This window comes from Prionailurus bengalensis, chromosome A1 (genome assembly GCF_016509475.1).
Source record: "Prionailurus bengalensis isolate Pbe53 chromosome A1, Fcat_Pben_1.1_paternal_pri, whole genome shotgun sequence".
In the NCBI taxonomy this organism is placed as follows: Eukaryota; Metazoa; Chordata; class Mammalia; order Carnivora; family Felidae; genus Prionailurus; species Prionailurus bengalensis.
Genome location: NC_057343.1, coordinates 30,019,965 through 30,046,814, shown reverse-complemented (window position 1 = coordinate 30,046,814; position 26,850 = coordinate 30,019,965). Strand labels below are relative to the sequence as shown.

The 26,850-nt window shown below is 43.9% G+C and overlaps 1 protein-coding gene across 1 annotated transcript; it reads right to left on the bottom strand.

Moving 5' to 3' along the window:
- Positions 1–687: 687 nt before the first annotated feature.
- Positions 688–22,533, bottom strand: OLFM4 (olfactomedin 4). Its single transcript, XM_043580037.1, has 5 exons — positions 22,269–22,533; positions 17,323–17,475; positions 10,870–11,082; positions 9,734–9,893; positions 688–2,748 (listed from the first exon to the last, which is right to left on the bottom strand). The coding sequence occupies exons 1-5, from the start codon at positions 22,452–22,454 to the stop codon at positions 1,946–1,948; spliced, it is 1,515 nt and encodes a 504-aa protein (XP_043435972.1). The 5' UTR covers positions 22,455–22,533; the 3' UTR covers positions 688–1,945.
- Between the last annotated feature and the right edge of the window lie 4,317 nt (positions 22,534–26,850).

Genomic DNA, 26,850 nt, shown 5'->3' with positions numbered 1-26,850 from the left:
TCTTGTTGCATTTTGAAGGCCATACCTGTCTCTATGCTCAGCCTGAAAAATACAGAATAACACTGCTAAAAATACTAAATATTATAGCTACCACCTGCCTAAAAAAAAAAAAAAAGTATGGCATGTATTAAAAATGAGCATTTCGGTAGGACTAACTACACTAGCCAGGTCTATCTTCCCTTCCAGCTCTAGGTCACCTGTCCCCCTATACATTGTCTTTGGTAAAGGTATTTCTCTCTCCAATATGGCCACTTAGTCCCTTTGCTTTCTGGCCAAGACCTTCTGTTTAGGGAAGATCTGGAGGCTTCTCACCCATTTTAACAGCTCAGTTGGAAAAGGAACATAAGCCACACAAATATAGTCTAACGTTGGAAATAATCAGATCAGTCATGCAAATTAATAAGTACATAAGGTCATATCCCAAAAGAAAAGAGTGCAGTCTCCTACAACAAAAGCTGCCAGAAAGAATGGATTTTAAAGGGAAATGAAAACTAAAGAGCCAGCCCTGACTTTGGACTCTTTCTAAAAGTCTTGATGTTATCTGCTGCTAGGTGTATGATTTCCTGGGCATCAGTGTTCGGGAGGTAGCCACACTGTACCTCACAGCAAGGTGGAGACCATCCTACTAAGAGGCTTTTTATAATAAAAATAAAAGAGTTTAAAAAAACCCAAAAGACAACATTTATATCAAACACACTTTAATCATTTATTAAAAGGGGATGGTTATAGCATTTAAAGAGCCAGTCCTATAGACTGGGACTCATGAACATCAAGGGGAAACAGACCAAGACCAAAAGAGAAAGCCATCCAAAAGCACAGAAGCACATACACCTGCTAGGTTTTCAAACTGCACTGACTTACTAGATATTTTCAATGGTTTTTTAAAAATATGTCTTCCTCAAATAAAAAAAATTTATTTTCTTACAACTTTTAGGCTTAAACAAAGACAACACTTGCATGAAACAATTGATATGACTTAATACAAATGCCACATATGCTCCAAGGGCTTTGTCATGTAACCAGATATGCTATTATTTTATCACTGCCATCTGTTCTTACGGTCCTAGAGTCATGTAAGTGTAATTTCATGATGAGACAAAAAAAATCTATTTGTTTTTCTTCTACCCATTCCATAAAAAAACTGGTTAATTTTCATAAAAAGCAGGAGGTAGGAAATGGGTGGAGGGAACTGGTTAGTAAGTCTGGTTCTAGTCTTCTGCGTGCCTTTGGAATGGAGTTATGAGGTAGGAGGGTTCTACTGACTCTTCTAGAGGTGGACAAAAGGGATAAAAGAAAAATCAAATCCCCCACCTGCAGGTCCATCTGGGACTGATTTACAGTGTACAATTTAGTGCATAAAAGAGCCTCTCTCTAGAAAACTCTGAGCATCTCACAGATATAATATAAGCATGCTAAGTTTACTAATCTGCTACATATAAAACACTGTCCAGATGCTAGTAAGAAAAACTAAAGATGGAGACTTGATCCCTCAAGGAGTTTCAAGTACTAATCTGCCTAATTGAGATCAGGTTTCTTTCAGGCATGGATGAATTAACCTGGCTACATGGAGGAGAGCTGGTCATTGACACGCATTCTTACGAAGAATCCCCAAAAGCCATAGGTTCTCTTTAAGTTCCTTGATTTCCAGAGCTGTCTCACTGACACCTTCCTTGAACCTATAACATCCCTAGACCCCCACAATCCTATCTACCCTGCAAGGACCTTATTTTCACTAGGGAAATGCATTCTCTGGAGGCAGACGGCTTCCAAAAGAACTTACCAAATCAGGGCAAATATCCTAAGTCTTCAGTGCGATAGAACTATGCTCCCAAGTATCACTACTAAGCAAACTCACTTCCAAATCCCCCCCGTGGATAGCTAAATAAGTGAAAAAGACCATTTTTTTTTCAAGGAACCTTTCATTTCTCTCTCATCCTTCCACAACTTACTTGGGTTCCTTGTTAAAGATCAGATCATAATTGAGAAGGTAACCATCATTATAGACGAAAAGTTTCTGGTCAAAAGGGTGGTAGTTAATGCTCTGAACTCTCTCCCGCATCTTAGGCATTACAACGTCTAGACTGCCCTCTCTCCCTGTGTTTGTGTCATAGTAGTAGAAAATCTCTTCCTCTCTGGTGTTCAGAGTGCGGGTGGCATACAGAACCCCGCACACCATGAAGGCGTTAGAAACTGATGGTTTATACTGTCTCGTATACCAAGTGTCTAGCACCGTGAGTGTGGTGTCATTGAGTTTGCTAATCACCATGTTACCAGTGCTGGCTTCGGTTGCATAAATCACCCACAACCCATTCTCATCCACAGCCAAGTCAATATCTTGCCAATCGACATTAGCATACGAAAAGCGGTTATTATAGGCGGCATCAGGGACAGGTTGAGTCACTTCAACCCTGTTGTCATTCAGGTTAATTTTGGCAATATTCTGGCTGCTGTACATGTTGACATACATGTAGTTGTTATAAACCGCTGTACCACTGCCTTGGCCATAGGTAATCCGATATTCTCGGGCATTTATATACAATAGCAAATCATCCAGGGTATTGTAGAGTCTGTAATATTCCAGATATCTCCCATCTGTATTCAGAGGTGCCACCCAATACAGCCCTCCATTTGGTTGCTGGGGAGAGTAATCCCGACCCCAGGCACCATACTTAAAGGAAAACCCTCTCCAGTTGAGCTGAACGATGGTCGGCTTGCTGATATTCACTATACCACCATGGCCACAGCTTCCTGTACAAACAAGAACATACAAGGGCATTCTTAGAGAAAAATGAATGACGAGATACAAATGGTTTAATGTCCTAAGAACCAAGGAACCCATAAATACTTTTCTTGTCAAGGTTTGGCAACGACCGTGGTTCTGATGGAGAAGGATCAAGACCTTCTTTTGGTGTCAGTCTCAATGCAAGCCTCCTGTCAGCTCTAGAGAAAACCACCTCCTATTTCCATTAATGGGCTTTCATTCCAGAGATGGGGATGCTAGAACTGCCAAGAGCCATATTAAAAAGGTTTGAGGGCCTAGAAAGAGGAAAGGAGGACTTGGTGGATTTGACAGATTTTCTTCTACTAGAAAGCATTTTGCAACCTTTTTTTTTTTAATTTTTTTTTAGCGTTTATTTATTTTTGAGACAGAGAGAGACAGAGCATGAACGGGAGAGGGTCAGAGAGAGAGGGAGACACAGAATCTGAAACATGCTCCAGGCTCTGAGCAGTCAGCCCAGAGCCCGATGCGGGGCTCAAACTCGCGAGATCATGACCTGAGCCGAAGTCGGACGCTTAACCGACTGAGCCACTTTTTATTTCATTTTTCTTCTAGAGAAATCAAAAAGAGCAAGGTCATCCCAGATCCTACCCTTTTTCCATAAAGCCACAAGGTGCTATTTGCCAGGATCAGGGACAACTGTGACGAAGGAGAAGACTGCCCTGGACAAGTATCCATGCCCTTCACCTTTCTGCCCCTCCCTGGAACCCCAAGTGCATATGCATGCCAGGTACCATTGCCGCCCCAAGCCAATCTCAGAAGACGAAGTTTTAAATATGGTATTTTAAAGATACAAAAAGATAGTCCTCTAATGGTGGGATTTCCGCCTTGAGAAGCCATGGAAGTGATTTTAGGGCAATAGGGCCTGATGTGTGCCCAAAGCATAAGCCTATTGCGTAGATCACTTGGTGACCACCTTGCTGCAGTTGTAAAGTAGGTCTTGCTGTTTATACCACATATTCTACTGGGTCATAGAATGACAGCAAAGCAAGTCCTTCACACCTTTCTCAATCTGACACTGTCGTCATAATGTGTACAATCAAGTGGGACCAGGCTCACCGGTCCACTGACTCTAACTTCCCTGTACCAGCAGTGAACAACCCAGGCTGGACAACTGGCCCTACACGTCACACTCTGAAATGCCTGCCAACCCAAATCATTTATGAGCTACAAAAATAACATAAAACTCCTCCAGGGTCTTTATAATAACTATCCAGAGTTGAACACACATTTTGAGGGATCTTAGTAAATATCTCTTTAAAAGTGGGTAACATTGTTTATTGGATGACAAAGAAAATTCCACTTCAAGTACATTTGAGGTCATTTTCCCTCATCCTACTGCCTGGAGCTGAGCAGGTGAGGGAAGAAGGAACAGAACCTGAATCACTTGCTCTGGCTTTGAATGCTTGGAGGGAATCAGGGAGCCGTGGAGAGCACATGATGTGAGCTACAGCCAAAAGCAGAGCTCCAAAGAATTACCTGATTTATCGGGGGGGGGGGGGGGGGGTAGGACATTGGTTAAGGGAGAGCAAAGCTTTGCCTGTAAGTCTGTGCCTCTGACCGACATGGAAAGACCTATTCCTTTCCTTGCTAAATGTCCCCCCCCTTCTTCCCCTCCTCACTCAAGGACTGCTCAGAGGTGAAACCATTACTAGAAACCCTGCTTTTATTCTTCCAATCTGCTGGGGCTTTTTGGTCCCAGAATTAAATACGTGCTCCTTAAATGCTCTCATAAATCCGCAGTTGGTGGGAAAGCCAGCCAACCATACAACAGGTAGAGAAATGAGACCATTCTGTACCCAACCTCAAATAATTTTGCATATCATTAAGCAGAACACAGGCGCTGGTTTATTTTAATAATGCATGCACCATTTCATAAATAAAAAAGCAACGTGTGTTCAGCCAAGAGACTGTTCTCCACCAAAGAAATAATAAATAAAATTATAAATTATTATTTCTTCTCCTAAAAGTGATCTCTCAGATGAATGCTTGTTTGCTTTTGTTTATGAAACAATGCATGAATTATTAAAATAAAGTTAATGGTGTGTTCAGTTTAATGATAACAAAAACTGTTTGAATTTCCATATGCTACAAACCAGATTTGCTAGTTAAAATACTTCCCGAGAACTTACTTATTTAACTACATTTCACTCTAAGGAAATGTAAGAAAGTCACGTTTTTCTTGCAGGTTGGAAGACTTAGGAATTGTTTGTTTAATCGAATCTTGCTTTCCTGGAAAGAAAATATCCCGAACCAACAGTAACAAGATACGTAAGGAAAACTTACGATGTATAATCTTATTCAAGCATTATCACAGGGTTAAAGATAATAAACTGTTCTGTCTTGGATGTGGAAATCCTTAGATATAAAGGAATCCAAATAAACTTCTCTTCAAAATTACTACTTCTACTACGACTACTAATGATAATGGCTTATCATTTTACAAGTCGATCAGGAAATTAAACATTGTACCTGGTATAAATACCAGAACTGTATGAAGCCTACATCTCTTTTTCTCACTTCCCAGCCATTCCTAAACACTCTCCTACCCTTTTTTGTTACCCCTCTCTCATTCTCAATGTCCTTTGGGCCATTTGGGGGGCCCTGGCTGTGGTCGAAGGAAGCAGAAACAGGGAGGAGAACTGGGCACTGTTGCCAATACTACAGATGTGGCTACAGCAGTGACAGGCCAGAGAAAAGGCTATGGCGGGCTTCCTCGACTCCCGGCAGGAAACTGGCCTGGAAACGATACTGAAACTGACAGCCATCCTGGTGCCCGCTGCTCCTTTTTGCCCAGCCGGAGCCTCCTCCCCCCAATCTGTGCCAAGCTTCCCCCAACCCCCCCTTACCTCGTCTCATATCCCTTCCCCGCCCCTTCCTTCATTTCAAGGTCTTAGCCTTCTCGGCCGTCCCAAGCTTCCACCCCTGGCACAACCACCCATTGCCCAACCATAATCCAAGAATGTGAAAGACCAGTGCATCGCTTCACGTCTTCCTAGTGGACAAGAACACGCCACAGAACTAAGAGTCAAAGTACACTTTTAGCTATTCTACAGGCAAGGAAGTAAAGATACATCGGTGTTAATCAGGCTGGTGAGTGGTTGAAACGTTCTTGTTATTGCGGGAATCACAGGTGCACCTCTCTATCAGAGCATCTATGGAAGGCAGCCTGGTACAGGTGAAGCTATTGGCAGACAGATTCCAGTTCAAATCCTGACTCCGGTACTTACTGGCTGTGTAAGCTTCTGAGCTTCAGTTTCCTTATATTAAAAAATAATAATAATAATACCTACTCTGTAGAACTGTTAAGAAGAGAGAGAAGGTATGTACATGCAACTCAACAAATGGTAACTATCAGCACTATAATCACATCACGTTATATATAGCTGAAAGTTCACACAACTGTCTCCCTTCCTACATAGTGGTTTCTGGAGGTTCCTGTATCCATCCTGGGAACCCTAGCTCCCAGAACAGGACCAGCCATGCAGTGGCACCAAATTATGTTTGTGGAATAAAAGAATGAAAGACTGATCAAAGCCCCCAAACCCAGCTTACCTTATTAATTAAACAACTAGCACTCTACCCTGCTACATATGTTTTACAAAAAGCCTGGTATTCACTCAGCAGAACATAAAGCAAGGGAAGCCTCCACACAAGTGTCGCCTTGGTTGGCAATCTCATCATGCAATTCATTAGATCTTGTCATGGTGTTCTGAAAATACCCCGGGAAGCCACATAATAAGACTTTAACACACCCTAACTTGGCTTTTTTATCTTTTAAAGAATTTTTAAATGCTTTTTATTTATTTTGAGAGGGAGAAAGAGAAAGACAATGAGTGAGGCAGGGACAGAGAGAGAGAGAGAGAGAGAGAGAGAATCCTAAGCAGGCTCTGCACTATCAGCACAGAGCCTGATTCTGGACTTTATCTCATAAACCATGTGATCATGACCTGAGCCAAAATCAAGAGTCAGACGCTTAACCGAATGAGCCACGCAGGCACTCCCTAAGTTGGCTTTTTTAAAGTCTCATGCTTAGTAGCATTTTTCTTAAGTCAATGACTATCTGCAGGGGAAACTTAATCTTGGATCTATCAGTGCAGTCTCCTACCTAGACAACTGCACTTTGAGCAAAGAGGAGAGTACAATTAACCTGTGGGAATTAGGCAGTTAACCTGATCATAATCACAAAATGATGAAGACTAAATTATTGGGTACATACTCCCCAACACTGCTTTTCCTAGGGCTTGGGATTTTGGCAGGTCACTATCTTTCATCAGCCATTTACTGAGCACCTACTGTGTGTCAGCACAGAACCTGACATCATCTCCAAGCACAACCGCAGTCGACCCCTGGGCGTGTACGTACATTTTGCCTATCTCCAGTCATCTAGATTCAGGGGGAGATCAGAGAGAGAGAGAGAGAGAGAGTCAGTTGTTCTCAGGAAAAAAAGTTAATGAGCAGAAGGGCAATTATTTTAGATTAGAAGGTTCTATGAAATGAAGCAGAAAGGATACCATTTGCGGCATAAACCAAATACAAAGCGCATTTTATTGAACCCTCACTACATGTACTGGTTCTAAGATCAAGCTGACCACAGACAGCAACCTGCAACTGGGAGAGAGGAGCCCCGAGAGCACGGAATTCCTTTATAGCTGAGACTTGCGTGCAGTCTTTTGTTCTGTGCAACTCTGCAGTGAAAAAAGCAGACAGGCCAGATTTTAAAGTCCCATAATAGTGAGTAACTTTAATTAAAGTCTCCACAGGCTGACAACTTTGTGGTGCCTGGGGAGTTTCCAATTCTGCATTATCAACCAATCCAAACAGAAAGAGAGCAAGTAAAAGAAATTGATTTAAAAACATGACAAAAAGTCAGTTTAATATAAACATCATAAATATAATATGAACAAAGCTGGAGGAGGGCCAAGTGGCTTGGCCGGGATCCAGGTACAGCCAAGGTTGTGGGAAAGTGAGAGGAAATCTGGGTCCAATTTGCTTAAACAACACAGCTGGGCTGGGATGACTCACAAAAGTCTAAGTGTGAGGACCTAGGGGAAAGTTCTCAAAAAAAACTTCTAACAAAAATAATCCAGCAGTCTCGCTTGTTTTCCTCTGTAGATATACTAAGAAGTGTACTTTCTCTTCCACTGCCGTTCTTGGGTTATTGCCACGGACGCTCTAGGTCCTGAGATACCCAGGGAGTGAGGGGCCTTGCATTTCGGCCTCAGCCCTGCCACTAACCACCCGTGTGGCCTCAGGAAAAGCAGCACCCTCACCACCTAAGTTCCTTCCTCTGAGACATGATGGACCTGAGCTAGATGGTCCTAAATGTCCCTTCCAGTTCTAAAATGTCCTCACTCCAAAGAAGGAAGGAAGGAAGGAAGGAAGGATGGAAGGAAGGAAAGAAGGAAGGAAAGAAGGAAGGAAGGAATAGAGGGAGGAAGAGAGAAAGGAGGGAGGGAGGGAGAAAGAAAGAAAACCTTGTTCACGTGTTATCAGGGCTTGTCATTGCTTTGACCCTGTCCTCAAGGAGCCCTGCGTGGCCCAGCAGAAAGAGCTCACATTTTCAATGCACACTGACACCACTGATCCCAGACTAAATTTAACCTCAGTGTGTTCCAGAGGACAAGGCATGGCCTTTGTCCTGAACTTCCTCTGTATGTCATACTATGACATGTTGCCAACAGCAGAGGGAGGGAAGAGAGTCTCCTGAACACCACCGAGAGGCTTATAACCATGGCAGTATCGAATTAAAGCCTTAAAGAAGCCAGTTACATTGACAAGGATCCAGAAACACACAGCCTAAGAGGAAACAGTCTGTGGAAACAGAAATTAACGAAAGTAACAAGAGCTGTATGATGTGATGAGAAGGTACAGGCCCTTTTCAGGCTGAGATGCTTATGACCCGCAGGGAGGGCTTCCCTGTGACAGGGCTGCACAGGGCGACCGAGCAGGGCTTTAGTTCACCTGGAGGGACGTGCTGAAGCACACAAGGACCACTTTCATTCACAGCCAGGTTTTCACTTCAATTATCATCGTTAATAATAATAACAAATTCCAGCATATAAGTGTCAATCATAGAGCGCGGTGCTTCCCAAGACTTGTTTCATTAACCCGTTCACAGGTAAGTAGTATTCTCCCGTTTTATCGAGGGGGAGATTAAGGATCTTTTGCTGTGGCCACATAGCTGGGAAGCTCAGGTCTTTGGCATCCCAAAGCCATACTCCTGACCTCTACACTCCACTGCCTCCATTCATGGAGGTATTATGGAGCACCCACCTCTATGCTATACCTAGCCCCAAGGATTATTTAGAGAGTATGAGGCCATCCCTGCCCTCCGGGAACTCACACTCTAGGCAGGATGGCAGGCCACACCCACAAGTACTGTACAGGTGGACCGTTAAATCCTCCCTGAATCCTCGGACACGCGAAAAAACAGCAGGTGCATTTCAGGAAAGCTTAAAGGAAAAATACAGGCGTGGAAGCAGGGACGGAAAGAAAGCAAGAGAAAAGGAAGAGTCAAGGCATAACCCAGCTCATCGGATACATGAGCCAATCAGCCCTTGCCATCCGCGGGACAGCACCGACGCCTTGCAGATTCCAGAGGCTTTCACCAGACCCCCCCCCCCCGCCCCCCTCCACTACCCTCCCCCCCCCGCCCCCCACAGCAACTCCATCATCACAGAGCTGTTTTCCTTGTTAGCAAATGCAAAGGGGACACGTGTAATGTGTGAGTTTTGCTTTAAATCCACTCACTGTTGGTGGTTCTCCTCGATGAGCCCCAGAACTTGCCAGCATGTGGAGCTACTAGGAGAGAGATCTTGGAGCTCGGGAGAGTAAACTCAGCCCTGCAAAAATCCCATCCCCGCTTCAACTCTGCAATCCCAAATCCCTTCCCCGCCCCACTCTCAGCCCTTAACCGGACTGGCTCAGGTGGTGACAACATGGCAGGCTTACCAGGGGCAGGAGGCGGTGGGGAGACCGTAACATTTTCACCTTTAGAGGCTTCACATTCCTTCAGCCTGTTCTTCAGAGCCAGGATTTCCCGGCGAATGGCAAGGACATTGTTTTTGTCTAGCGTCTCGAGCTGCTCTACCAGGAGACTCATATTCCTTATCTAAGGAAATAAAAATGCAGAGTGACTTTATATTATTGTGCAATTTCTTTCATAAACATTCCAGGGCTGAATTTGTCACTTAGTGAAACATTGCTAGAGAGTACACCCGAAATTCTTCGGAATGGTTTCATTTGGAAGAATACATTTTATGGTTTAGCGTGAACGCCTGTCAGATCTCAGGCAGATGTGTGTGACAAGAAGAAAATGGCAAAGATTTTAACAGATTTAATAATAGAGCACAGGCTCAGTCTAAGCCTCCACAAAGGTCCATTAAAGTTCATTTCTAATAACCTTCCCCTATAAACTCGTGTTTACTCATGTTGTATTATAATTAAGTTTCTAACGAATGGCGAGGGCCAGAGAAAACTTATCTGAGATATGTAACTAGACTTCTCCATTACAGCCCACATCATGTCCATGCTAGTAAATTCTCATTGAGATAAATTACCCAACCATAACATTAATGTGATGGTCTTTATCCATAGAGCTTAAAAGGCTTCACTAAAACATAATCACATGAAATTCCTTTAAAGAGGGTTGCCAGTATGTGGAGAAGTGTTCCAAGAGGAATCAAGGATCACATGATCATTCAAAAGGAGAAACAGACCTAGCAATTCCAAAATCCGGTAAATTGTGGCTTTCTAGTCCCACAAGGATAAATCCAGAACAGAGAAGGCACTCAATCTAACTTGGCCATGGAGTTGTTCAGATTTATATCATCACCTTTCTAGAGACATTGAAAGGCCACCTGGGTCTGGGGCAGGCCCACTGGATGACACCTGCTCCTCAATGAACGCATTCCCATTGTGTTCCACTCACTATTCAGACACCCCCCAAAAGCAGAACACAGGACATGCCAGGCGGTCATGAGAGAGTGCAGAATTAGAAGTCAGAAGAGAGATCCATAGCCTGGTCCCAACACCTGCCCACTTCTTAATTTATTATTAAGCCTCTCAGAAGTGAGCTCATGACTTACCTCCACTTCCAGCTGGTCAACAATTGTCGTGCTTCCAACAAAATTGTCCTTCAGCTGTATGATCAGTTTCTCCATCTCCTTCACTTCTATCTTGATCAGCTCAAAGTCCAGTTCAGTATAAGAAATGGTGTCCTTTTCCATGATCTCTACTCGGACAGTTAGGTTTGAAAGCTTCTTTTCATACACACTGATTAACTGGACATACTCCCTTACCTGAAAGGGAATCAAAAAGCTTAAGTCAATTCCCAAAGTAATACTATACAGTCTTCCTCCACTACCAAGACCTTGGGGACTATTTGTTTGCTGTCAATCTTTTTTTCTTTTTTCTTTCTTTCTTTCTTTCTTTCTTTCTTTTTTGGTAAAGAAATGGATCAAAAATATCAGGGTGCCTGGGTGGCTCAGTTGATTAAACGTCTCACTCTTGAGCTCAGCTTGGGTCTTGATCTCACTGTCCCGAGTTCAAGCCCCGTGCTGGGCTCCACGCTGGGTGTGAAGCCTACTTAAAAAAATAAATAAATAAAAGAGGGGCTCCTAGGTGGCTCAGTCGGTTAAGCGTCCGACTTCAGCCTGGGTCATGATCTCTCGGTCTGTGAGTTCAAGCCCCGCGTTGGGCTCTTTGCTGACTGCTGAGAGCCTGGAACCTGTTTCAGATTCTGTGTCTCCCTCTCTTTCTGCCCCTCCCCTACTCATGCTCTGTCTCTCTCTGTCTCAGAAATAAATAAACATTAAAAAAAATTTAAAAGAAAAGAAAGGGATCAAAAATATATTTAACTAGTGCTCACTTCCACAGCACACATACTAAAAATTTAACTAGTTTTTCTTTAATCTATCTAAATGCAAACGAAAAAAAAAAACATTATTACAATTGGTGGGGTGGATTTTGCGCTTGCCTAGACTAAAAATAATTTTGTTTCAGAGTCATCATTCACAAGTATATTTTAATTTCCATTTTAATGTTTGAAGATATTAGGTCTCCAAACTGAACTGGTTTGAACCAGACTCCCTTGCCTTCCCTCCTCCCCTCAATGCACATACTGGATCTAAACCAGGGTTTCCGAACCTCAGCACTATTGATATTTTAGGCTAGATCATTCTTTCTTGTTGGGGTGGGGGGGGCTTTCTTGTGTATTATAGGATGTGAACCAGGATTCCTGGCCTCTAGACACCAATAACAGCCACAGACCATTCAGCTGTGACAACCAAAAATGTCCCAGCCATTGCTAATGTTCCCTGGGGGCAAAATCACCATCACCACCACCCTCCCTCCATTTAGAAACACCGCTCTAAATCTAAGTATTTTCTAGAAGAGAGAGAAGTGCACTGGGTAGAATTCCTTCTCTGGTGGCCATATGCATTGAGTTTTGAGCCCCTCTACCTTTTACAAAGTGCCATAAAGACCCAACTTTACTACACAATATGTGAGTGTGTATGTGACTATAAAGTGCACATTTCATTAAGTGCACCCACATTTATTTCAAGAACTGATTATTGCAATCAGACCTTTACGCATTTGTTGCATATATTTGAATGTCTGATCATTAAGTTAAAATACTTCCAAAAATTCCCTTGGTGATTTAGTGTATAATTGGAAGCTCCAAATGGGTATTTCAATAAACACATTTGGTGGTTCTTTTTGTATCTGATCTCTGAAAGAAATGCCATGGCCTTTTTAAGGACCTGCTCATTAAAAGTTGCTGGCTTTACACTCTTTCTAAAAATTCGAACATAAGTGATACTTTTCCCCAAACTGTGCTAATGTCAAGGAGCTGATCCACGGTGCCTGGATGAATTCAGAGCCAGATGTTGGCCTGTAATCCTCCCAATACCAAAGGCAGTCTTAACTTCTGTCATTTTCGTCCTTCCACTTAACCCCACTGTGCAAATTAGAGCAGACTCATAGGCCACAGACCTAAAGGGCTAGGGCTCCAGGCAAAGAGGATTTTAATGAAAGTTGAAAATGCAGCCCTCGGCACTGCTGGTGTATCTCCTCGGGCAACTGATGCTCACTGCCATCAGATGCGCCATCGTCAGAGGCTGACAAGGCTGGTGACATTTTGGTGGTTAAGGAAGTTGGAAAAAAACAGAAAACCTAACGAGTCTCCCTCAAAAGTATAAACACAAATATAAGGTAGCCAGGTTTTAATTTCTGCAAAAATCAAGCATAAAAACTTGCCTGTAAAAAGAATAACAATAATAATAATAATAATAAAGTGCCAATCCATCGCAGAAATGGAAGTTTGCAAAATGAATATTCTTGTTGGCATTTGGTCTTGCCAGCTCTTGGAACAAATGAAACACCCTCTGTTTTCCTGGAACATGTTGGTGGCACATCGCAGCTGTTGTTCTACAAAAATGAGTGATCCAACTGTCATCCCTGCTAAATAAAATGTGGCTCTCCCAGATTCTCACCGAAAACCAAGGCATAACCTGGAGTTTGCTACCTATGAGGATGTGTGGCATGCCTGCCCTCGTTCAGCCACAAAATGAAGAGTCCCTAAAGATCTGTTTTGGGAAAAAACTCGAGGTTCTTTTCAGCTGACATTTAAAGGAAAGCTCGATGACGTTCAGGAAAACTAGAATCGTCCATAGAGTTACTAGAAGACAGGAGGGAATTTGAGGACTCTACTGACTTAAGTAGATTGCTCATGTAAACCCTTTACATGCACAGATTTCTAGTGTTGAGCTGGTGTGGGCAATTCCCAGAACATCTAGCTCTCCCTGGAAGTGCAAGGTCAGAAGCCACAGTGCAACTTGCACCAGAGATGTAGAGCAAGAATACGGGTCTAGCCACAGGGGGCCCGAGTCGCTCAGTTGGTTGAGTGTCCCATTCTTGATTTTGGCTCAGGCCGTGATCTATTGGTTCATGAGTTTGAGCCCCATGTTGGGCTCCACACTGAGTATGGAGCCTGCTTGGAATTCTCTCTCTCTCTCTCTCTCTCTCTCTCTCTCTCCTTCTTTCTTTCCCCCCCCCCCTGCCCCTCTCCCCAGCTCTCTCTCTCTCTCTCATAAAAATAAAAATAAAATAATAAGGGTCTAGCCCTAAGAGGACACCCCCCTGTGCCAACATCTTTATTACGAGCTCCTCATCACTAGCAGTTTGAGCTTTAAAAGACTCATCTATGCTTGCCTTCAAATCACCAATCTAACAGAGCTTCCATTTTGTTTCTTATATACATATTATATCACGGATGGGCTCTAAGAATCAACATTTGTCTGGGGGGGTTGTTTTGGGGTGTTCATTGTTGTTCTGCATGGTACACATGGTCTCATAATAGATAAGGATGCAGCACAGCTGGCTATTAAGCTAAGGAATCAGTCTGGCTCATGTTCCTGCCTCAAAACCTCTGATCATAATTATGGCCGGATTATCGGAAACAGATAAATGTACTTTGCAACATACTGTTATTTTAATATGTCTTTAACAACAAGAGGAGTTGAGCTTGAATTGACCATGAAGACATGAGAAATGCTTTGGAGCTAGGTCCACCTAAACTCAAAGCTGACTTCAGTACTTAGTAGGCAAATCACTTAATTTCTCTAAGCCTTAGTTGCTCCTATAAACTGGGGGTAATGGTAGCAAGCTTACCAGGTTTCTGCAAAGACTAGGGAAAATGCATACTAAGTGCTTCACTTACTGGATGTCTACAAGTTACAGCAATTATTAGAGAAACAGTGCTTTCAGGGGTTTTTTCTTCATCTCACTTTTTAATTTATTCTCTTTCAGTGCACGACACGTTGTTCCGTCAAAGTTCTTTGTTTATAAGTTGCCTAAATGTCTCCCAGACTACCTTGACCTTCTCATGCATGAGGATCCATTGGCAAACGTGTGTCATATGAAATAACTCGCCCCAAACGCCACAGCCCTCTGGACAAAGAAAACCCTGAGCTGTCTTTTTGTCGTCCCCTCCTGAGTATAGTCACAAGAAGACATACCATAAACAACAGAAAAGTATAAAATGCTTTCAGCAGCTCATGCAGAGGCAGCTCCCTGTCTTTCCTGTGTACTGACAGATAATGAATCAACGTAAGGCAGTCAAAACCCTCTTCTGCAGGCCTGTCCAATCGGGCGTTCCCTCCAGGCCTCCAGATGAATGGTGATTTCCAAGGCAACTTAGGGACGGCTATAATAATTCACCTGAAAATTCAAAAGCCCTCAGTGGAAGAGATAACTTTGGATTGAAGGCATTACTGTCCTTCTATATCTCTTCTTTGAGGTTGATAACAGCATGGCAGAGAGAAAAGGGACTGGGATGATGTTGGAGACCCAAATTCCTGACTTGGCTCACTCGGCCAAGAGAGGAATGACCTCCACATTTATGGCTCTTGACCTTTATGGACCCCATGTTTCCCTCCCTAACATGGGAAGAGCGCTGGCCTATCGGCCTTAAAGAGCTGCTTGAGAGAAGAACAGGACTGAAAGCATTCTGAAAAGCAGAAACAAGGGTGCCTGTGTGGCTTAGTCGTTAAGCCTCTGACTTTGGCTCAGGTCATGATCTCACAGTTCGTGAGTTCGAGCCCCACTTCTCTCTCTCTCTCTCTCTCTCTCTCCCACCCCCCTCGCTCACTTGCATGCTCTCTCTCTCTAAATAAATCAATAAAATTTATTGAAACAGAAAAGGAAGCTGTTATTATTGTTGTTATTATCGATGTCGCACAGAATTTCTGATGCAAATCTCAGCCGGCAGGTCAATACCTGTCTCAGGCCTCAATCACAGATTTCTTTAGGACCAGCTACTGACGTTTGGGGAACTAAAAGTTTTCCCACCTACTCCTCCCTTCCTCCCTGCCAACTATTAGCAAGGCAGATGTCATCTTCCCCCTCATAGGATCGGAATTAAACGTCCCGTACTCTCAGCCCTGGCGAGCTGCACACCTCCTCTGGATCAGTGTGGGGTTTCAAACTGCCCTTCACACTCCTGCCAGCAAAGAAGACATGCAAATCAGTAGCTTCCACTATTTCAAAGCAAATGACTCTAACTGAAAAGATCTTTACTTAGGATTTTCCTCCACTTGTTATGTTTTTATGCATAACTTCTTATCTGTGCTTGATTATGCTGGAATAAGGCTATGAATATTAATGGTTGGAATTTATAATTTAGTGCCGTGCCTTTTCTGCTGATTAATTCAAGGACATTTTATTTCTTAAGAAGCTAGGTTCCTAGAGTAGTCAAACACATTTTCCTGGACATCCATTGAAACGTAGAATATTTATCTACCAATTCGGGAAGAAAGCAGGGTCTCAGCCTCATCATCGTTTTTGTCTTAAAGGATAACTGTGCTGGATGGTGAGGCAGCTAAGTTTAAATTTCTCAGGAAAACTTATTTTGAATCCTGCAGTAAAGCCAGAGCTCCTTGTAAATTAATGGCGTTGTATTAAATAATGCATAATGTGATTATAGCCTAGCTTGGACTTCACCTGTGCAGAAAATGGGAGCGTTTCTAATTGATTTTTAACGTGGCCAAAAAACGAAGAAGGGGTCAAAACTGGAATGCCAGGTCACATTGCCCCACCGGCTCAGAGAAAGGTACACCCGGTGGGATAACTTCCTCTGGCTAGAAAAAAAGCTCTAATCAGGGGGTTGGAGTCAGGATTTTTACCAAGGCTGTGTGACCTACTAGAATTGATTCAAATTCTTCAGGTTTGGTCTAATGTGGGACAGGCCTAATGTAATGCTCCTGCTGAGACAACAGAGAATAACGCACGAGGGAGAGAATAAGAGAGACAGAGACAGAGAGGCAGAGACAGAGCCAGAGGGAGAGACAGAGAGTGGGAGGGAGGGAAGAGCGTAAATTGGAAAGAAAAAACAAGAGGAAGAGCAAGGAAAGGAGGGTGAAAGGAAGGAGGAGAAGAGGAGAAGCTTCCAAGAGTGAAGGAGTGGGGGAGGGGAAGGAGGAGGAAGAGAAGGAGGCGGGGCTTTCCAAAAGTAAGAGAAGACAAAACAAAAAACAGAAACACAAATCAGGAAGGAAAGGGAGAGAAAGATTAGAAGGGTGGACAAGGGAAGGGAGAATGGGCAGAAATAGGAAGAAAAAGTGAAAGTGAAGGAAGAGAGAACAGAGGAGAGGACAGAGAAGGCAAAGCTGGAGGGAAGACGACGATCAACAGGAAGAAACAACAAAACCAAAACCAAATACAAATTGCAAGGTTGCGTTTTGCAGGGAGAGCTCAAGGCTTCTTTCCAACTGCATGCATACAATATTGAAGTGAGTTTATCCGTGGCATGCATGATCTCCAGCCCATTTTCTTCCGCGTGCCCTCATTTTTCCCGCTATAAAGAACTCCATAGGTGTGCCATGAAATAAAGTCTAACTCCTCCAAAGGATGCAAACATGCTGGCTTTGGCACAACCAAAGAAGCCTGCAGACAAAGTCCTGAATAAAAAGTGTTCTGTTTTGTTGGTTGGGTTGCTCTTATCAAGAAGTTGTTGCAAGAGAAGGAAAAGCAATACTTACTTTAGAAAGCTCTTTCTCGAACTTCTGGGAGAGAACGTGAGCTGTGAATTCCAAGCGTTCCACTCTCTGCACGGGAAAGGTCGTGTCTGGGAGGGTCACGGAGCAGTGGCAGGTCCCGTGGTCATCCTCGAAGCCAGTGAAATTGGAAAGCGACTGTAAATAAAAATAAGTTCAACATCAGTACGAAGCTGGGAAGTGAGCTTTTGGGTAACTGGAGTGCCAGAAATTGGCCTGTCAAAAGAGGGCTCAGGGGCGCCTGGGTGGCTCAGTCGGTTAAGCGGCCGACTTTGGCTCAGGTCATCATCTCGAGGTCCGTGAGTTCGAGCCCCCTGTCGGGCTCTGTGCTGACAGCTCAGAGCCTGGAGCCTGTTTCAGATTCTGTGTCTCCCTCTCTCTGACCCTCCCCCGTTCATGCTCTGTCTCTCTCTGTCTCAAAAATAAATAAACATTAAAAAAAATAAAAAAAAATAAAAAAAAGAGGGCTCAGAGGCAAGCAAGTAGAGTCCAATACATAAATGAACAGCATCAAAGACACGAGCTAAGAGCTCATGTTTCTCAGGCAGTGATTACACTCCGTGTGTAGCCACATCTCCACCAGTCAGGCTAAACCAGGGTCAGGCACCTACACCTAAAGGAAGATTCTCCTTTCTTGAGTAGGTTTCAAGGTAATTGTTACTATTCCTAAGTAGGGTGAGGGAAAGGAGGTGATGAGCATCCTGAATTCCAATTCTCCCACTTTCTGGACGTGAACCCTCTGAGTCTCAATTTCCTCATCTGCCAAACAGAGATAACCCACTTCACAGGGTTGTCCCCATGAGTCACCAAGTAATGTAAACCAAGTCCCTGGCACGCCGTAGGCGATCAGTAAATGTCACTTTCCCTTTCCTTCCACGTACTCATTTTCTCTTCCTCACAGTTACCTCCAATTGCAACCCAATGCCTTCCAACAGAAAGAGAAAAACCTCACGCATAGGAGTTAAGGGGAAAATATACAATGCAAATTCACATCCTCTCTCCACCTGCAAAATTGCATAATTAACATTCTTTAGAGTGGGGAAAAAAACAGCCATGTTTAAAAGACTGAACAATGTAGGAGTCTGAAGGTTTTGTGCAAAAAAAATGTTTAAGTTTTCCAGCTTACCACTTGCAGAAAAGTCGTTTTAAAATATTTGATGTTTCTTTAAGATATTCAGGCTCACACTTTGGTGCCGCTGCATATTTTAAAATGACAGGTTTGAAAGATCCTGTTTTTCTTTTGTCCCCCTCGAACTTCCCCAAGGGGATCCCAGCACAATTAACATTTTTTTTTTTATTACAACTATTGCCTTCCAGAGTAACTCTTAGCAGTGGACTGGCTGTGCTTGACAATGATCTCATCTGATGGCTAGCCCAAAGCTCACCTGTGGAACATTAGGCTGAAGTGTCTCTCCGAAATGACCGAGGGGAGAACACTGGTTTGCAGCATTTGAAGAGATGCAGGCCACACCTCTCAAAGTTTAGGAGGTCAGCTGGCAGCAGCGGAGGTGGTGCGCTCTGTGCATTTAGTATCTACCAGCCTCCCTGATCCCCGAACAAGCCGGACCTAGATGCTTCTACAGTCAAGATGTGTTCTGTCAGTGACCTCTGGACCAATTAATTCAGGCTTTTGCAACTAAATTGCTTGTCAATTTAACCTAATCTTCTTTAAGATAAGCAAACACACACACACGCACGCATGCACATATATATATATATATATATGCATATCAGGTAAATTCTTGACACTGCCCTCAATTTTCTTTGCCAATCACATCCCACACCTGCAGGAATTGGGGAGTAAGGAGGAGAGACAAGCAGGTTTATGCTAAACATTGGGGATGGGAGGGGATTAAGGTACGGGTCTTTGCCAGGGATGAAGAAGGACTGGACGAGCTACACCAGAATGGAACCCGCTTTATCACTCCCACTGAAGATAGAAAGCATCTGGCTCAAGCACGCCAAGGCTTTTTCAGGAGGACCAATGTATCATGGACTTTTGAAAAAAAAAAAAGCTTATTATTACAACTGTCTACCCCCCAAAATGTCTCGCACTGCATTTTGACAAGGGGAGGTTAATTAGCTGCACAGGACAGGGTTGAACCAGGCTTAGACTCCTCTGGAAAGCTCTGTCAAATCAGAAAATAGTGGAGATCATCAAGCAGTCTCTAGACAATCAACTCGCTAACAACTTTTAGTCCTGAAGTTCACCTGAAAGGCAGGCAAATAATTATGAGCCCTGCTGACAGCCATTCCACTGTCTTCTATTGAACGTCTCTGTCCCAGCACTGTGGACTCCCTAGCTGCCGTCCTGCTTATCATCAGCCCCGCGTGCTCAGCTGACATCAAAATGGTCCATAAGTTTGATCAGTGTCTCCCATTAGAGATATTTCTGCTCCTCACATTCAAAGACAATGAAGCTAATGGTGATGGGTCTCACTCTGTCTGCAGTGACTGCTTAAACTCGGTGTGAGTGTAGCATGAGGAATGGGAGACCCAGGCGTGTGCTTGTCCCCTGGCCTCTGAGAGGGTATGCAGTCCCCCTGTGGAGGACAAATAGGACCCTCTGTACCTTACAAGACACCCCGCACTGATGGGTTCTCACTCAGTGTGTGTTCAATTCACATTTATTGGTGTCTACAACTTGCCAGCTTTTGGTGTCAGGGAGACAAATAAGACCCAATTCCCGCCCAGTGAATCAGCCCCATTGTCATTAGGGAGCCTTAGTGTCCTTTTTTCCGACAAGCCCAAACCCCTTTAGCCTGATGACAGAAGAACATGACTCCTGGTTCCGACTCTGCCAGTTACCGTGTGAACAAAGCATGGAGCCTTTTCTTGTCTGTGAAATGAGGACCCTGCAAGCAGCCCCTTCTTTGGAGGGGGACATCTGAGGCGTGTGAAGTGCTCTGAGCGCGAGAGCTGAAGGTGTGACTCACATTTGTGACTTATGGTTGCAATTGGCTCTAATTAGCAGCCAAGCCTAAGTGCCTGTAAAGATTCAAGGCATAAAATAATGGTACTCAACATTTTCAAAGTACAGAAAATGATACGTTTGGAACTTGCTCAATGACAGTTATAAAGGGGTTTTCCACCACTTTCCAAAGAGCTCATCAAGCTGACAGGCAGCCCTAGAAAATTGGGTTTATAGTAGAAGTGACACCTTGTCTGCCATAAAAAAAGAAGTTGGGGTAGTGATACTGACTCACCAGAGGGAGATAAGCGAACTGGGAAGGAAATTAAAACCTCTAAGCACAATTTAACTACCATTCCTTATCTACTTTTAAATATTTGTCTTTTTGCCAAACAACAGGCATATTGGAGTTCTCCGTTTCTTGACCTATATTTTATTTTCTGTCATTTTAGCTCATCTTACCCAAATGCTGCTTTCTGAGTGGTGATGACATTAGTGTTAACCAGTTCTAATTGTCCCCAGAAATTATTTAGTATCATGGAATAAAACGATGCATCTGATTTCTGGCTGCAAAGAATGTTCACGCATAGTCACGATTCCCAAACCACGCTTCTCCTAAAAATTAGCAACTTGCATCTATACTCCCCTCAAACAGAGAAAGCTGCCTAGACAGAGATGCTGAAGAGGATAGGCAGACTAAGTTTGAGTTCTATCATTTGCTGGCTTAGTGACTTTAAGCCAACGACGGCACCTCTCTAAGCCTCGGTTTCCACATCTCTAAAATGGGACCATTAATTTTACCTGTCTCTGAGGGTTAAATAAGATAATATATATTATGTACTTAACCAAGTCCTGGCATTTATCAGGTGCTCAACAAACATTGTTGCGGCAGTTTCTATGTGAGCCTTCATTCGAACCATTTGTTGATCAACAAATTTTCATCTACACGGTTCTGATGTCAAAATGGAAACAATAAAAAAGCCTTTTCCTCTCCTTATCCCAATGGCCCTCCCATTCAGACATGATCACGTGAGCAGCGACCTGACCTGTGAATAAAGATCATAGAAGTGCAGAGGGGCAGGCTTTGGGGGAGTTAAGACTCCTCCACCCCAAGGCAAGCCTGGGTTTTCCAGAGCAGGGCTCCTACAGAAAAGCCCAGAGCAGACGCAGGCAGAGTTGGAAGAAGGAAATGCTTCCTGCCCCCTAATGTCTCATCCCTTGGTGCCTCTTCCCCTCTCCTCAAAGGAGATATGAAGAGGACTCATCTCCCAAAGAACTAGGCTCAGGGTACGGTCTAGGGATACAGCCTAGCTGGGACAGTCCCTTCCTAGCACAGGCTTTGGTTTTGTTGTTGTTGCTGATTTTGTTTGGCCTGTTTATTGCTACTGCTGTTGTTGTTTTCGGAAATGGCTCTTATGATTCCCTATAAGGAAAATGGAAGACAGTTAATACTCTTCTGGGGACATATCTGTGTGTAAGAGCACTTTCCTAAAGACCTCCCCTGCTTCCGCCATCCATCTCCTTTACAAACTAGGCTCAAAGAAATCCTCAGGGCTCCAGCTGGAGCAAAGAGGCTCTCACTCCCTCAGAGCGATTCTTCATCATCCTCAGGGTTCCCAATGGGCAGCAAACCAGACCGACTTTTCTGGAGCTACTCCTGGCAGGGCCCCTTCCCTAAGAGTTCTCATCTGGAACAGGATCCGGACATCTCTATTTTTGGTGTACCCCTCCCACCCCTGCCCACCCCCAATTCCAAGCATAGCCAGGTTTGAGAACCTCTTTAAACCTTCAGTTCTTTCCCTAAAGCTCCCGGCAGAAGAACCAAGATGTCGTCTCTCTTGCTAACAATTTAATTATTTTACCCAGGTTTTAATTCATTTCCAGGGTGCCTACAGTTAACAAAGGGAGTCGTAAATCTTTTAGAGTGCTCAGGTCTAGCCATCCATGAAATTATATTCAGGTCCCCAAAAAGTGAGAGGAAGGGAATTAACACAGCTCTCAGGCCGTGGGGCCTTCTCACCTGAGACTCGGAGCCAGGGCTGGGAGTGAAGCTGTCATTGGAGCTGGGGCCAGAGATGAAGTTGGAGCCGAACACAGAGTCAAGGAAAGAGCTGGAACTGGGGCCAGGGACCAGGGGCTCCAAATTCCCTGTGGTCTGGCCAAGGAGGAACAGAAGGGCCAGGGGGCAGAGGAGGCCTGTCCTCATTTTGTGCTCTTAGCTGGAGCCACTGGTTTCTACACAGAGCCCAGGGGCTTCTTATAGTGCCCAGTGGGGATTTCCCCACGTCCAGTTTGTAGGAAAAGAGGAAGCTGCCAGGGAGCATGTGACCACCCCAGGAGGGTCAGGACACCCAGGAACCTGAGTCACCTTCACATCTTGTCGCTGAGTCCCACTCTGCCAGCTGCCCTTAGATCTAGATATCTCCTGCCAAATATTAACTCAAATGTACATTTTCAAGCCCAATATCTGGTTTCCAACTTGATACTTCCTTGAAACAGATAGGTTCAAGGTAATCTTTATGGCTGAAACAGAACTTGGAGGTCCCAGGAGTGAACAAGCCTCAGCCCTTTGCCCAGAAGCCACACCTAGTGGTTCCCCCCTACCCCACCCCTGCCCCCACCTCCCATTTTACTGAATGATGCTTTTCAGAGGAAAGTTAGGGAACTTGGTTTAGAGACTGTGAGTCTCCCTAGGGGGATTCCGTCTTCAGCTGCTACTGCCCAGGTTGTCTCTGACCTCTCTCTTGGAGTCTGCTTCTGGACAATGTTCTCCAACAACCTCAGCCAGAGCGAGATATCAGCAGTGTTTTCGCCATGGATGCTCATGAGGGGTTCTGCATTGCTGAGCACTTTCCACTAAGAGCTTGATGAAGGAGAAAGAATCCAAACAGGAGGCTGCCCCAGATCCAGTCAGGGAGGTCCATGTTGAACAGTTTCCCTCTCCAGAAGGTTCTGTCTGATCTCCATTGTTCCAGACCGTCTTGTGAACTGGTCAAGGCATATTTGTCACGAAACTGAGAAATAGGGATGCATCTTCAGGCTCCATTTGGAAAATCTGCCTTCCTCCCTGTAGAGTAAAAATGTGTTAGCCTGAATATTAAAAACCAGCTTTCTCACTCATTAGTTAGTGGCCTTAGGCAAATCACTTAGCCCCTCTAGTGTTGTAACAATTCCTAAATTGTTAGAATTAAATGAAATATTATATGAGAAGTTGCTTATAAGCTTTGAAGCACTATACAAATGTCAGATTTTATGCTTTTTGGTTTTATTTTTAATTTCCTAAAGCCTGGCCCAATATGTAAGATTGTTGGGTTCACAGCAGGGAAAGAAGGCCGCTGCCCCACTCCATCACCCACCCTACCATAGGAATGCTTTGGAAAGCCTGATCTGAAGGGTTCCTTTACCTCATGCGCTGCATAAGTTCTCAGATGTTAATGTGAAAAACAGAGCCTCAAACCCTTGGTACACTATTCAGATTCTCATGGGAGGGGACAAGGAAAAAAAAAAAACTATGAATGAATGAATGAGGGAAGGAGGATAGGAAGGGAAAAGAAGTCTCTCTCTCTCTCTCTCTGTGGTGCACCCAAGGCCCATGCGGTTGCATCCCTGGCTCAGTTCCCCACATTGCCCCTTGACTTGGGGGGTTGAGTGGATGCCCCACCTAGATCAGTCTCCCCAGCTTTAGAATCCAGCCAGCCAGGCTGTCATTGCTGCCTCCCCATTGAAATACACCTCTTGAGCCACACAGGAGGACTTCGCAAGCCAAGCTTATACCCATATTAGTGTAGATGTGATCAGAGGCAGTTAGTGGAGACCCAGAAAGTGCAGGAGCATTTTTCCAGAAGCTTTCTGGACACAACTTCTGCCTACATTATCTAATCTGTGGTGGAGACTGAGGTCAGGGACAGGTAATCCATGGCCAGGGTAAGAGGAATATTTTGAAGCCCCCACCTCTCATATTCTACCCTGTGTAGAGTTGTCAGATTTAACTAAGATATAGGGCACCCAGTCCCATGTGAATTTCAGATAATGAATCATTTTTTAATTCAAGTATGTCCCACGCAATATTTGAGACACACTTATACTAAAATAATTGTACGTTGTTTATTTAACATTCAAATCGAACTGGATGCCCCGTATTTTCTCTGGAATCCTACCGTTGAAGTCTGCTTGCGCCACCTGGACAGAGCCTCCTGGGGCAGGCTGTGAGCCGCAAAGTTCACTGTTCCCTATGGGAAGCAATTCAGCCTTGGCCTCTTTGGCTGAAGTTTCTAGCTATTAGACGCCCAAACCAAAACAGGAGAAGCACAGGGCATCTGTGAGAATGGAAAATTGGTACACCGAATGCATTATCCTGAGACTGAACGCTATGAATATGGATATAAGGAGGAGAGCTTGCCTCTCCCTTCCATCACATTTCCCCTCTTCCTCCAGATTCCCACCAAAGCAAAGGGCAAAAATCTCTCCTCATTTGCCAGCTTCTGTCTGTGGCTCTAATGAGTTTTCCTTGTCCCTTTTACGAAGGAGCATGTCAGTGCCCTTGTCAGGGGACAGAAAACAAAAAAAAACTCATTAACGATAGTAGTCCGTAGTCATGACTACCTTCAGGGGCTTCTACGACCAATGCTTTAGGAGACCCCTTTCCAGAGGGATTGTGTTCTTGCAGGAATGAGGCAGCAGTTCTCCCAAACACAAATGTGCCCCGCCAGAACAGAACCCCCACCCCCACCCCGCACACTGTGCTCATGAGCTGCTCTGTTCCTGTGTGCCTCTAGTTTTCAGAATAAAACTTGAATCTATTTGGTAGCCTCAAAGGCACAAAAGAACTGGTGATGCCTCAATAACGAGATTATTAATAATAATAGTTTGATCAGGCCCTCTGCAAATATCCTTGTCCTGAGAAACAATAAGCCTCCTGGTTATATGACAGCCTCCAAGACAGGAGAAAATTATCAGCACCACAAAGCAAACAGTGTATTATTTATAAAAATGTGTTCTGACACTGGGTTTCTCTAGAGTAAGAGGTCGCTGAAATTCACTTGAGTAACACAGCGTTCCTCACTGACAGCTTGAGGTAAAGTTACTGTAGGCACTTCATCGGGGAAACCCCCAAAGGTGTACTTCTTGGACAGTTGCAATACGCAGGAAAGATGTCCATATAAACATAGCATTAATTTAATTCCCTTGCCGTTAAAAACCAATGCCAAACAAAACTGTGGTTCTTCCAGAAAAGAGTGTCTTTAGGGTACCTGTCTATGAAAAGACAAGAGAAGTCATGTTTAGTTTACAAACTAACTACAGAGATTGCGTTGGGGGTGACCACTCTCATGTCTGTTGACTCTGTCCCCAGCAACCCTCAAATCTCTATTAGCAATGCCCATCATCATGTGTAAAAATAATAATCAACTGACACCACTCATGCACCCTGGAGAGAAGGTTAACAATGTGTATTAGGCCCCACTCTGTGCAAAGTATCAGGCCCTAGGAAGAGTTAGCAAGTAAGAGAACAGCATAATTTTTGCTAATGACAATGTCTGATCCTTCTGGGGAGGCAGAGCCACTTCAAAGAATATTCTAGAAATAATAACAACAAATTGAACACAAAAGGAATTGCATCAACACTGAGGAATGACTGGATAGCCTATGGTGATCCAATCCAGGTGGTGATGGGGAAAATCTCACCAGATGGTGGAGCTTCTTAGGATGAAGAGGAAGTCCTTGTTGGTTTTGAGCCTGAAAACCTGGCCAGTGCTTGGCACTTGGTGTTCAATATTTGCTCACTGGAAAAACGTATTTAATAAATGAATGAATGAATGAATGAATGAATAGGGTGATTTAATAATAATTGTGAAGGAGATTCTTAAATTACTATTAGAGAAAAATATGAATTTTTTCAATTACTAGTAGGGAAAAGGGAAATTACGTGAGTGAAAGAACTCAGGCAACCTGAATTCTCTCCAGGGTCATGATTATGCCCATGCCTCTGCAATCTCAGATTGCCAATCCTGGTGACTCCTCCTCAGATCAGAATTCCTAAAGCTGTTCCTCAGCCTCACCCAAAACCCCAAATCAACGTTCCAATTCCATAAGCATATCCTATCTCAGGAATTACCTAGCTTTGGCTATCCCATAATGGTTTAGAAGATTCAAATTACCAAATTTTCAACCAAAAACTTATGTATTCAGTCTGCAGGAAAATCATCAACATTGACAAAATGCAGAACCAAGCTAGTAAAAAAAGCATAATTGGGGCTCCTGGGCGGCTCAGTTGGCTGAGCCACTGACTCTTGGTTTTGGCTCAGGTCATGATGTCACAGTTCACAAGATGGAGCCCTGCATCTGGCTTTGTGCTGACAAGCGCAGAGCCTGCTTGGGATTCTTTCTCTCAAAATAAATAAACAGTAAAAAATAAAAATAAAAATTTAAACGCATAACTAACGCAAGCAGTGCAAAGTTCTCTGCAGATGCTGAAAAACACCACCAACAAAAACGCGTTGGAAGGTAACATATAGTGTACTAACTTTTTAGGAAGGAGAAAAGCTTTACACTTTTTACGGAGGAAGTTTGGACTAATGAGCCGTAAGTACACTCAGAGTATTTCC

Excerpts from the sequence above, each read along its gene's own strand:
- OLFM4 (XM_043580037.1), bottom strand. The coding sequence starts at position 22,454 with ATGAGGACAGGCCTCCTCTGCCCCCTGGCCCTTCTGTTCCTCCTTGGC. Across the intron at positions 17,476-22,268 it reads GCCCTGGCTCCGAGTCTCAG|TCGCTTTCCAATTTCACTGG; the intron begins GTGAGAAGGCCC and ends TTTTATTTACAG. Across the intron at positions 9,894-10,869 it reads TTGACCAGCTGGAAGTGGAG|ATAAGGAATATGAGTCTCCT; the intron begins GTAAGTCATGAG and ends TTATTTCCTTAG.